Source organism: Chelonoidis abingdonii, chromosome 15, assembly GCF_003597395.2.
Source record: "Chelonoidis abingdonii isolate Lonesome George chromosome 15, CheloAbing_2.0, whole genome shotgun sequence".
Classification (NCBI taxonomy): Eukaryota; Metazoa; Chordata; order Testudines; family Testudinidae; genus Chelonoidis; species Chelonoidis abingdonii.
The window spans coordinates 12,153,675-12,166,863 of NC_133783.1; the positions used below are offsets into that span (position 1 = coordinate 12,153,675).

The 13,189-nt window shown below is 40.6% G+C and overlaps 1 protein-coding gene across 2 annotated transcripts in view; it reads right to left on the reverse strand.

Annotated features, from left to right (window-relative positions):
- OGDHL (oxoglutarate dehydrogenase L) overlaps window positions 1-13,189 on the reverse strand; it is a 115,545-nt gene that overhangs the window by 29,829 nt on the left and 72,527 nt on the right. For both annotated transcript variants that reach the window (XM_032804728.2, XM_032804735.2), the window contains exon 16: window positions 6,129-6,256. In XM_032804728.2, coding sequence (XP_032660619.1) covers window positions 6,129-6,256 — 128 coding nt within the window. The remainder of the gene's footprint in view (window positions 1-6,128; window positions 6,257-13,189) is intronic.

Below are 13,189 nucleotides of genomic sequence, written 5' to 3' on the forward strand. Positions count from 1 at the left end.
ACAGAAATTTAGGGAATTCCCAAAAGATTCTGAGTTCTTGCATGTTTATACAGACACAAATTAAATCCACAATCTTAACTCCTTTTTCCTTCACAGCCACACCGCAATATTAGAGACTTCCAGGACAACCATTCCAAAGCTTCTTGTTGAACAGTGGTTGTGCATGCAGTAGCAGTAACGGGAGAACAAAATAGGGTGACCACACATCCCATTTTGGCTGGGACAGTCTCTTTTCTAAGCCCTGTCCTGTCCTGGCTGTCTCGACCTTTTTGGCAAATGTTAGCATTTGTCCCATTTGCTCTAGCCAACTGGTCCAAAAAGTTGGGTATGGAGGAACGTGGGCGTGGGTGGGATGGGGGCGGGGGACGAGTGGTGATGCCAGTCTTGCATGGAGAAGGCTGGGGCAGGCAGGGCTCAGGCAAGCAGCAACTCCCAGTCTCGTGGGGGGACGGGACTAGGGTCAGTCCCCCGCTCAGGGAGAGGGAGGGCCCTCAGGCTAGCCCCACACAGTGTCCCATTTTCCCTTTGGGAAATATGGTCACCCTAGAACAAAATAAACTCTGCTCCTCTTTCCATCTTCTCTTGAAGCAGCAAATCCTCAGATTGGGAAAATTTGCATTTCCCCTCCCTCTTTATATTCAAAAGAGGACAGCCCAGAAAGGAGAAGTCACTAACTACTCTGCATAGAAAGCCCTCTTTCCTACCACTCTCTAATAATCGAACATACTGCAGAAACAACTGACACCCAAACAGCATCCTGTGTAAATTAAGCCAAAATAAGAGAGTTTCCACATAGAGATTTGTATCAGTTTAACACAGAGATTTAAGTTAAATTGAGGCAACTATCCCACGTAGACAAGGCCTTGATTTAGGGGCACAAATACCATGATAAGCAAGATACAATATATCTGCTTTAATATCTGCAGTCCTACTGCAACTTGTGAAGTGAGTAAATAAGTCTAGGTATTGTATATGGACTAGAATAATTAATCCTGTGTCTGTGCAACGGTTGTTGTTGGGTTTCTGTCCCATATAATGTCTTTGGTTATTAATGGTTTTTTTGTTTTGTTTTTACAGGAGTGATTGTGTTACCCTCTTGTACAAAATAGTTTTGTTTGAATATTAACCTTTAAAACAGATAAGATAACACTGAACAGTTCCTATTTCTAGCCCTATACAACTATGTAGATATGAACTAGAACAAGGTGTTGATTTCTCTCCTGAGGAAGAATCTATTCCTTGTGCACAAAACTTTCTGACCATTTAGAAGCTATGACATTACATTAATAAACTTTCCATTCAAAAAAACCTTTCCTTAAAAATATGTTACTGGCAAAATGGATTAGAATGATAAATAAGTTATGTTTGATCAAAGTTCTTAATAAAAGAGGTAAACATCCATTTGGAGAGCTCTCATCTGAAAACGATCTCTCTTCATTAATACAAATTTGCAAAGGTAAACATTTCAAAGCACCATGATGTATGGTAAATGTTAACAAAAGTAATTAAAGTCATTACAGCTAAAGAAAGGAGGAGAGGACTTAATTATATTAAAATTTTAACCCATTCACATACCAGATGGTATTTCTAATAAAATATTTCTAATTAAAAAATCTAGCTTGTCACACTCATGCACTATAAATTGCTCTGTCCATTTTGTTTCCTTCATTGTTGGAGAATGCCATAGCTATGGATTTTAAAATTATGTTATTTTAAAATATCAATATTAGTAATATTAATTTGTGCTCATGTAGTACCCTTCATCCACACATATTTAAGAAGAACTGCAAAACAATTTTTTTTACTGCCCTTTTAAAATGTATAAAGAGAGTCCCATTATTGTTTCCTTGATGCTTTCACACCCTGGAAACATCAGATTTGACTGGCCACATTATACAAGGCTGTACCCTGATCAGATGGAGTGTCTCAACCTAGATGAGACAAGAAGCCATGCTAATTAAAAAAAAAAAAAAAATATTGCTTCAGTGTTCACTTTTTTCAAAAGCAGACATTTGGCTAAATATTTGTTGTTTTAAATACATTAACACCACCACCACCACCACCAACCTAGTTGCAGAATTTGAATTAGTGCACCCATTTAAAAATGAACAGGATTAAAAAAAACAGAGCAAAAATATAGACGGGGATTACAAAAAAAATCTTATCCCATATGAGATTCTGCCCTCTTGTCCACCTCAAGAAGTATCAATATACCCATTTTACAGAGGGGCAAACTGAGGCACAGAACACTGAAGTGTCCCATCACTGCTCACACATCAAGTCAGGGGAACAACACAGAAGAGCCCAGGAACCTCCAGCTCCTAGGCCTGTGCTCTAACCACACTGCCTTGCTCTGTCTGAATTTTAACACTGTAGACCTAACTGACTTACACACATTAAAATACAATCCTCAAGATGTTTATACAGCCAAATATCCACATAACAGATACTAATCTATTATAAGCCACTGTTATCTATTAACTTTTTATTTTTTCCCTTTTGCTTTCATTTGAGTTGTGAAATAAATATGTAATAGTTCTTCATTATTTATCCACAGAGTCAATAAAACTTATTGATATATTATTAAATGTGTCAGTTTTATTCTGTGCTTCACATATCATCTTCCTGCCACCTACAGCTTGTCAGAGAGGTAATTCATTCACCCCCAGCTGAAGGTGAAATGTCTGGTCACTGCCAAAGTATAATTTGATTCACACGATTAATGCAATTTCTAACAAAGATTTGTGATCTCAATTTATGTAGTACATTTGGAATAGCACTCAATAAACAAGGTTGGAATAGGTTTTCATATCTATATTCCCAGGCATCCTTCATTTTACTCACAGCTCCGCCTCTCATCAAGTTGTTAATAAATTTGCAAAGCCACATTATATAGCTAAAATCCCTCTTTAGCAACTGTATACCCTCAAAAGAACCCCGCAGCTCTATGATGTAGAGATGGTGTATTTTCAAAGTGCCAATACATGAGAAGATGAAACATTCTGAACCATTTTAATTTCAGTTTGGACTCTTGACTGCTTCATACTTCTTTCCCCCATAATCTTTGCTGCTGAATTTCTGCATATGTTGCCCAACATCCTTCTCCTAAAATAGATTTTAAGTATGACCTCACCATTACCATTAGTATTTTAACAGAAAATTGTATAAGATGGATGCCTGATGTGTTTCAGCTCTATGCTCCTTTAGTGATCAATGTCAACTATTCTCCGGTAGGAGTTCTGAATTTGCACCCCCTTTTTTCCTCCCCTCACACCATGCACAATTAGATTTTAAGCAGCTGACAGGAACAGTGGTGGAGAGGGAGGGGAAAGGAAGCATTTTTATAGCATGTGTGTAATGATACTACAGTTTGAGCAGACCTGCATGCATGATATTGTAGGTATGGTCATCATACTCTCAACATTAAAAAACAACCACCACTTTTCTAGTCCATTTTACATATTTAGTGTCATTTTTTTAAAAAGACACAATGGACTCAATCATGCTGTGACAGGCTGGATCGCAGAACCCCCTTGGGAGCTGCTACCTGATGTGTCAAGACTACTTCTGGCCCTGCTTTCCCTGCCAGCTTGGGACCCCAGCACCCTGGCTTGCTGAGCCAGACATGCCCGTCTGCTCCAACACAGACCCAGGGTCTGAATTACTTGCCTCAAAGCTACGGACTTAACTGAAAGCAGCTAACAGAAGTGTTCTTGTCTTTAACACTCAGATGCCCAACTCCCAATGGGGTCTAAACCCAAATAAATCCATTTTATCCTGTATAAAGTTTATACAGGGTAAACTCATAAATTGTTTGCCCTCTATAACACTGATAGAGAGAGCTATGCACAGCTGTTCTCCCCCTCCCCCGCAAGGTATTAACACATACTCAGGGTTAAGTAAAGAAGTGATTGTATTAAATACAGAAAGTAGGATTTAAGTGGTTCCAAGTAGTAACGGCCAGAACAAAGTGAGTTACCAAGCAAAATAATATAAAACACGCAAATCTAAGCCTAACGCAGTAATACAATTGAGTATGATGTTTCAATACATTTCTTTCACAGACTGGATGCCTTTCTAGTCTGGGCACAGTCCTTCCCCCTGGTACAGCCCTTCTTCCAACTCAGGTGGTAGCTAGGGGATCCCTCACGATGGCTCCCCACTTTGTTCCGTTCCACCCATTTATATATCTTTTGCACAAGGTGGGAATCCTTTGTCTCTCTCTGGGTTCCCACATCCTCCTTCTCAATGGAAAGACACCAGGTTAAAGATGGATTCCAGTTCAGATGACTGGATAATGTCACCGTAAAACTTCATTACCCACTTGCCAGCACACAGGTATACAGAAAGACTTACAGGGAAAACAGAGCCATCCGTCAATTGTCCTGGTTAATGGGAGTCATCAAGATTCCAAACCACCATTAATGGCCCACACTTTGCATAATTACAATAGGCCTTCAGAGAGTTATATTTTATATTTCTAGTTTCAGATACATGAGTGGTACATTTATACAAATAGGATGATCACACTCAGTAGATTATAAGCTTTGTAATGATACCTTACAAGAGACCTTTTGCATGAGGCATATTCCAGTTACATTAATGTATTTTCATAAAATTATATAGAGTGCAACGTGTCAATGGTCCATTATAGAAGGGCAGAATTTGGATTAGGGTCTATATCAGGGGCGGGCAAACTTTTTGGCCCGAGGGCTACATCTGAGGTGCGGGAGCAGGTGAGGACTCCGGCTAGGGGTGTGGGCTCTGGGCTGGGGCTGGGGATGAGGGGTTGAGGGTACAGGAAGATGCTCCAGCATTGGACCGAGGGGTTTGGAGGGCGGGAGGGGGATCAGGGTGGGTCAGGGGATAGGGGCACGGGAGGCGGTCAGGGGTGCAGGCTCTGGGCAGCGCTTACCTCAAGCAGTTCCCAAAAGCAGCGGCATGTCCCCCCTCCAGCTCCTATGCAGAGGCCCAGTCATACAGCTTTGCACGCTGCCCTGTCCGCAGGCTCCGCCCCTGCAGCTTCCATTGGCTGCAGTTGCTGGCCAGTGGGAGCTGCGGGGGCCACACTTGGGGCAGGGGCAGCATGCGAAGTCCCCTGGCTGCCCCTACGTGGAGGAGCTGGAAGGGGGAAATGCTGCTGCTTCCAGGAGCCACGCAGAGCAGGGCAAGCCCCCAACCCTGCTCCCTGGCAGGAGATCCAGGGCGGATTAAAACGTCTGGAGGGCCGGACCTGGCCCTCGGCCATAGTTGGCCTACCACTGGTCTATACAATAAGAATCCAGGACTGTCACTATCTTTGTCTCTCTGAAGCCTAGAACGTCTTTGGTGATGGAAATAGCTACAAGCATAGTTGAGAGCTCTTTTTGTTTAGAATATCACCCAGTTCAATAAATCACTGGATTTCATAGTCTTTATCAACCAGTTTATAAATTCTCAGCCATTCTGACTTTACCAACTACACCCATGAGGTGTATAGCCACATCAAGGAATGTATCTATGCCATACCAAGAGACCTAGACCCCAGTGATATCAGAAGTAACTCAACCAATCACCACCCTTATTCTGCAACTAATTTGCATGTAACGATTGTACTAGTTCTGAGAAAGAGAGAGAAAGCACAGAAGGTGAATTATGCCACACCAGTGCAATACAAGAGCTCTCAGCTACTAGTTGTAATAATAATTTTTATAACCCCACCTTAATCAAGGAAGGACAAACAATAAATAAAATTACTAGAGTAAACTTGACAAAACAATATTTTTCAGGTAGTTCAATAAAAAGAAAAAACTGATTAGCAGTTATACTATTTCATATTCACGCCCTTGCCCTGCACGTTCCTACTAGAACAGAAGCGCTAAGATATAACAAAAAGCTGTTTTTGTTGCATTTCCAGCCTGACCACCCACAGGAAGCACCAGAAATCTAAGGGAAGAGCTAAGAGGCTCAGATAAGAATCCTAATGTCTGAAATATTAGCGGAACAGAACCTTTCAATATGTGCAGGTTCATCCACCTTTAATTTACAATTTAAACAAAATTGCTCCTAATTAGCAGTCATCAATTCCCAAATCTCATTTGAGACATCTACTGCACAAGAAAACTTCCCAGGCATTTTCTGACACTTACCTAAAACTCCATACTCCGAAAGGGAGCTATTGCACACAGTGTAGGGGGCTTGCTGTTCCCAGAGGTGATTCATGGGAACACATGTTCTCTTGTCAACTTCTTGATCATGGAGTACATGGTGGCGATGGCTACAAATAGATGTAGACACAAATGATTATTTGGCTATAGTTTTTCATATGTTCCCAAGGATTAATTTACCTTAAATCTTAGAAACTATTTCCTGGCAACTGTGACTTCAATGGAACTACTCCATCTATACACCACTGTAGCTCCTGTCTGAATCACAGAAGTACCATTGTACATAAGGATAGAGTATTCACATGAAAATGAACGTTCCTTCACTGGCTATTCATAGTTGGCTTTTCGACACCAGAGGGATTAAAGAGTCATGAAAATGCATCAGCATCACTGCAGTTTTTGCTAAAAATATTCGTAAAAATAATAAAAATTTAGAAGATCTTTTACAGTTAATACTCGGTTATTAAAATAGCATTATGCCTTCTCTATCAGATAGAATACTGTAGTTTTGTTGCTAGGTAATAGGTACAGAAGTTAGACTGACATATTTCTGCACTCCACACAACATGAAAGATGGAGACCATTGCACAAAAGGTAGCCATTTCACAAATTACAATGAGCTGTGAAATTCTATTAGTTCTCTTTCTAAAATGACTGTAGTTTGTCTTTTTACAGCAAAATCTCACCTATTGAGTATTTTTAAGGACCAAGACTTAGAACAGTTGCATCCTCTTCTTCACTTTGCACTGCCACTTCCACCTTTCACAGCTCTCCAGAACTTCGTTAATCAGCATTAGAATGGTGCACCAAGGAACATCATCAAAACAGAGATGACTGAAGCAATTACTGTAATCCATTAACTCCCTGAGCAAGACTAACTGAGTGAATCACACCAATATGTTCAGCTCTACAACCACTAAGGTAAGGAGGGCTATTACACTGATAATAGCTATTATGTGCCGTGTAGCTGCCGATGCTGAACAAATTAGAGACAGACTCTTTCTGTAGTCTCCTCTGTTCTAATGCATCTTAGCAAAACAGCTCTCAAATCTATATAGAAATTAATTAATAGCATAAAATCACGGACAGGCGGGATTATTGAAGAGCAACACTAAAAACAGGAAATAAAGGGAAGCTCTGAGACAGGAATGCCTTCTTGATACTACCTCCCTTTCCCTATCCCTCAAACATACAAGGGGAAAATAAAACTAAAATGTGACATGCTTTTTGGGAAGACAAGTTCCCTAGTAGATGTTGACTAGAGTAAGCATAGCTGGAGAACCTCTTCATCAGAATGATACAGAGACACAAAAAGCACATCTTGATGTTGCACTGATCCCTGGCAATCTCTCTGCAACTCTTCATGTTGATGCAGATTCAGGTTCCCTGCCACCACCCCATCCTCCCTCATTCCTAGGTGCTGGAGGAAAAAGGGATTGTACTTTTATCTGCAGCAATATCCAGCCCCCTTTCTACTGCTAATTATAAACAATATGGAGTGCTGAGGTGGGAAGTAAAACGCTCATTATAAATTCTACACTTTTAGCTGATCTTTGTATTTACTAGTGAGAGCTAATGGGGTAGTGTCCCCTGAGAAAAGAAATGACTGAAAATTAACATAATGGGGATCCTGCGTGGAGGCTGCTGGATACAGGACAGCCTCCTGTATCTTGCTCCAGATCCCTGACTAGCCTCTGTTGCCCAGTGCCCCACAAAGATATGGCTGAGTCCTGGTGTGAACCAAACAGTCATGGAAACTACTGCTAACTACACGACTGCTAACACCTTAGGAAGCTACAAGATAGCAAAAACAATAATGAATAACTGCCCTGATGTTTTCATGACGACAGTACAGTACTTCCAGCACTTCTAAAATACTAACTGCTTATCTCTCAAATGTTATTTCATTTGATTTTTACAGTAATCACAGGTTGAAGCAAGGGTACAGTGGATATAAATCACAGTTGTCAACTGTCACATGGTAAATAAGCACCCCAACTTTCACAATAAGACAAAAATCAAGCTAATCCCATTTCACAACAAGGCCAAAACAAGCCAATCCCCAAGAATCCCAACACTGTTACTAGAGTCCCCCAGCGTGCAGTCAGGGACCGTGGGGGGCCTGCTGTGCACCCCTAACTCTCTCCCCACTTTATCCCTGCTTGCCCTTCCCCCTTTGCTGGGAGTCGATCCAAAAAAAGAAGCAACAAACAAGCCAAAAACTAGCCAACAAGCAACTCACACACTAATTAAGCCAAAACCAAGCCCAATTTCTGCATTTTTTTTCCATGGGTTTGGCATGTCTGGATATAATGTTCATTCCTCAGTCTCTTATAGAAGGACTTGTTCTAATATCAGTGCATGGGAATTTTGAGAAACTCCTGTTACTGATTATGGGAGTGACACGCATTTATTATAACACATCAGGTCACATAATCTGTGAACAGCAAACAAGATTTATTTAAAGCTACAGTCTCTTAGTTGTGCCTCCATGCTGAGCAAATGTTTCTGCCTCATTCCCCTGCTGAAATCAGTCTGAATATTACATGTTAAGCCTTACAAATTTCTACAGGGATTTTTTCCCCCTCACTTCTTTTTAAATACCATCATTTGATATACTAGGACCTAGCCTGATTTTTGGGAGTAATTTCTAATCTTATTCCATGTTGTCCAGTTGTTCCTAACCAATTGCAATTAAGATATACAGTCATTCCACTCTAGAAAGAGCACTTGGCAGATCTTTTACTCTGCTGCAGGCAAACATGAGCAGGCGACCATAAATCAAACAGTTATGATCATGGAAGACTTCAGTGTTCAAGTCCACAAGCATTTATGTTATTTCATTTTTACTAGGGCTGTCAATCGCATTTAACTCACACGATTAACTCAAAAAAAATTGCAATTAAAAATATTAATCATGATTAATTGCAATTTTAAATCACACTGTTAAACAATAGAATACCAACTGAAAATTTATTAAATATTGTGGATGTTTTTCTACATTTTCAAATATTGATTTCAGTAACAACACAAAATACAAAGTGTACAGTGCTCACTTTATTTACATTTGATTACAAATATTTGCACTATAAAAGTAACAAAAGAAACAGTATTTTTCAATGCACCTCATAGAAGTACTACAATGCAATCTCTATAATGAAATTGCAACTTACAAATGTAGATCTATTTATTTTTTGTTACATCAAGGCACTCCAAAAAACAAAACAATGCAAAACTTTAGAGCCTACAAGTCCACTCAGTCCTACCTGTTGTTCAGCCAATCACTAAGAGAAACAAGTTTGTTTACATTTACAAGTGATAATGCTGTCTGCTTTGTATTTACGTCACCTGAAAGTGAGAACAGATATTCGCATGGCATCACAGATGGGCTAAACATTTATGCGCCTCTTCATGCTTTGACCACAATTCCAGAGAACATGCTTCAATGGTGATGATGCTTGTTTAAAAAAAATGCATTAATTAAATTTGTGTCTCTCCTGCTCCATGCTTTTGCCCACATTCTGCCATGTATTTTGTGTTATGGTTGTCTCAGATGACGACCCAGCATATCTTGTTTGATTTAAGAATACTTTCACTGCAGATTTGACAAAACACAAAGATGGTTCAAATATCAGATTTCTAAAGATAGCTACAGCACTCAACCCAAGGTTCAAGAATCTGAAGTGCCATCCAAAATCAGAGAGATGAGGTGTGGAGAATGCTTTCAAAAGTCTGAAAAGAGCAACACTCTGACATGGAAACTACAGCACCTGAACTACCAAAAAAGAAAATCAGTCTTCTGTTGGTGGCCTCTGACTCAGATGATGAAAATGAACATGCTTTGGTCTGCACTGCATTGGATCATTATCAAGCAGAATCCATCATCAGCATGGACACATGTCCTCTGGAATGGTGGTTGAAGCATGAATGGAAACAGGAATCTTTAGCGCATCTGGCATGTAAATATGTTGCAACGCTGTTCTCACTTTAAGGTGATATTGTAAACAAGAAGCGGGCAGCATTATCTCCTGCAAATGTCAAAAAAATTGTTTGAGTGATTGACTGAAAAGAAGTAGGACTGAGTAGACTTGAAGGCTCTAAAGTTTTACATTGTTTTGTTATGGAGTGCAGTTATGTAACAAAAAAATAAATCTACAACTGTAAGTTGCACTTTCACGATAGAGATTGCACTACAGTACCTGTATGAGGTGAATTTAAAAATATTATTTCGTTTGTCACTTTTACAGTGAAAATATTTGTAATAAAAATAAATATAAAATGAGCACTGTACACTTTGTATTCTGTGTTGTAATTGAAATCAATGTATTTAAAAATGTAGAAAACATCCAAAAATATTTAAATAAATGGTATTCTATTTTTTTTTTAGGTGCAGCTATTTTTTTTTTTAAAGTATGCAACAGCCGTAATTTTTTCTGATTTTCCAAAAGGCTGATTAATAAATTCCAGAGCTATAATCAGATAATGTAGGAGCCTCTTGCTAACTTAGCTAGTTTGAATGACTTCTCTTAAATGGCATGTGGTCTTATGCATACCTTATAGGTAGGTCTACACTGCAGCTGTCAGGTGCTATTTCCAGTGTGGGTACACAGACTTGCACTAGCTATGCTCAAACTAACGCACTAAAAATAGCATGGACATTGCAGCTCAGGCTGGCATCCATGCTGGGACCCAGAGGGTCAAGTGAGTTTGGAGTCAGGTGGCTTGTCTAACCTGCTACCTGTGCCACAATGTCAAAACTGCTAATTTTAGGGTAGTACCTGAGTCTGTGAACCCGCACTGGAAATCACAACTCGACAGTTGCAGTTTAGACATACTATGGATATGCAGCCACTATGTTTTTTACTTCCTTACACATACATTGAAATCAGGCTGTTAGTTCTAAAAAGAAATTTCTCCCACAAGCTATATTATAGAATCAGGATGTTGCCTTGTTGCAGGTCTGTGGAAGAATGCCACTACATTAATCACTTTAAGAGAGCTGACTAATGCCGTGAGTCTACAAAGAACTGAGCATCCTTAACTCCTACCTGAATTTAAGGAGAGCTGGGGGAGATGAGCATCTCCCTGGATGTGCTGAGCACCTTACGAAAACAGACCCTAACACTGAAGCTAGGAAGATAAATCCATTGAAGGCATCTCTTCTTAAAATATGTTTGCCCCAATGATTCCGTTAAAAAAGTAAAGATCAAGGGGGAGAAGAAAACCTCAGAGACATGTGGAGCTGCACACCAGAAGAAAACAGGCCAAATTGGTTCATCATGAGCTACTGTAGGCAATCACAGTCAAGCATAGGGCAGCTACTACTTTATTCACTACCAGCAATGAGCTTTGCATCAAAGAATTCAATTAAATACATCATTAAGATTTTACTCCACTGAGAGTCAGATCGGGACAGGGGCACCACTTATATTTTGTCAAGCGATCAAATTCTGTATTCATTCATGTCTAAGGGCCTGTGTAAACCATGATTCTGCCTCCTCATTGTTGGGGGGGGGGGCGTGGCGGGAATCATAGTATTGAGCTAATTCAACTGCTTGTGGAGGGGATGGGGAGTGGGGGTATCGCTACATGCCACCATCCATCTGGCTCAGCTGCTTCCTGCCTGTTTGGTTGGCTGGTGGGGTGAGCGGAGTGGCACTGAAAACATTCAGTAATTAAGAGCCCCACACTAGCTCCCAGCAGGCCTAGGAGAGAGATCGCTTGAAGCATGGGGATAATATTGCTCCATCTTGTCTAATGACATAGTGAAGAGCTACAGTATTGTCTGTCTGCATTTGTATTGTGGATCCCTGAAGAGGAGGCAGGAATGCTTTGCATGACAGGTAGCTGGCTCTGAGCTTTAAAACATTTGTATGAAGGAGAATTTCCTGACAGGACCACAAGCCTGAATTTGAAGCTGATCTAGGTAAATTGCCCCACTCCTGCATGGAAACATCTGTCGAAGTCCTTACAAGAATACAGTATTGTGCATCCTGAGGGGATCCTTCCCCAGTTTAAAGAAGGAAAGGATTTCTTGGGGGACCATGATCACCACATGCATGTGGTGTTTCTTAGGTAGATACAGATTTCAACCACTCTTGCATAGAGCACAGGTGAAGTCTGGCATGCTGTATAACAAGTGCATGAGGTCACAGAAATATGAGCCACGTTTCACTGATGTTCTTGGGTGGGCTTGGAGCTGGTTGATGAGACCTACTATGGTATGAAATTCTCTGCTGTGAGAAGTAGGCCTTGTTGTCCTGGAATTTAACACCACTCCTATGAGCTACGCTCTGAGTCTGAGTCAGTGTGGATTTCTCTCTCTTGACTTAATGGTAGACTTGGATCCCTTGTCTCTTTAGATGAGCTGCCAGGACTGCTGAATACTCCTGACACCGTTGAAAAGACCAAAGAGTAGAACCTGCTCTGGTAGAGAGATGTGCCTACCAGGAATCTGAGGTTTCTGCTATGGGCCAGATGGATTGATACATGGAAATAGGCATCTTGAATCATGAGAGCAGCAAACCAGCCCTGAAGATCCAATACGGGCATTATGGAGGCAAAAGTCACCATCTTGAAATTGAAATGTCAAATGAAGATTGAGATATCAAAGGTCCTAGATGGGCTGCAAATCCCCTCTCTCTTTTTGAATAAGAAAAAAAAAATAGGAAAAAAAAAAATCTCTGCTCCTGAACTCCAAGGTTCCATTGTTCCAATGTGTAGAAGGGGTCCACTTGTTTTAACAGTCAGAAGAAGGGTACCCAAAAAGAGATGCAGAAACTAGGGAGAGATGGGAAGGAACTGGAACTGAATAGGCTACTTCTTGCTTATGATCTCCAGGACCCAGTGGTCTGAGGTAATCCTAGCCCAAACTAAAAAGACCTTTCTGAAAATAAAAGAGACAGGTGTCCAGAGGTGGTGGAAGAGATGCAAGAATGCAAAAAATTCTCTCGTAGTTCTATCAGGTTCTTAATGATGGCATCAAACCTGCGGCCAGGGGCAAGCCCTAGACTGTGGGGGAGCAGAAAAACAGCAGAGGGTTG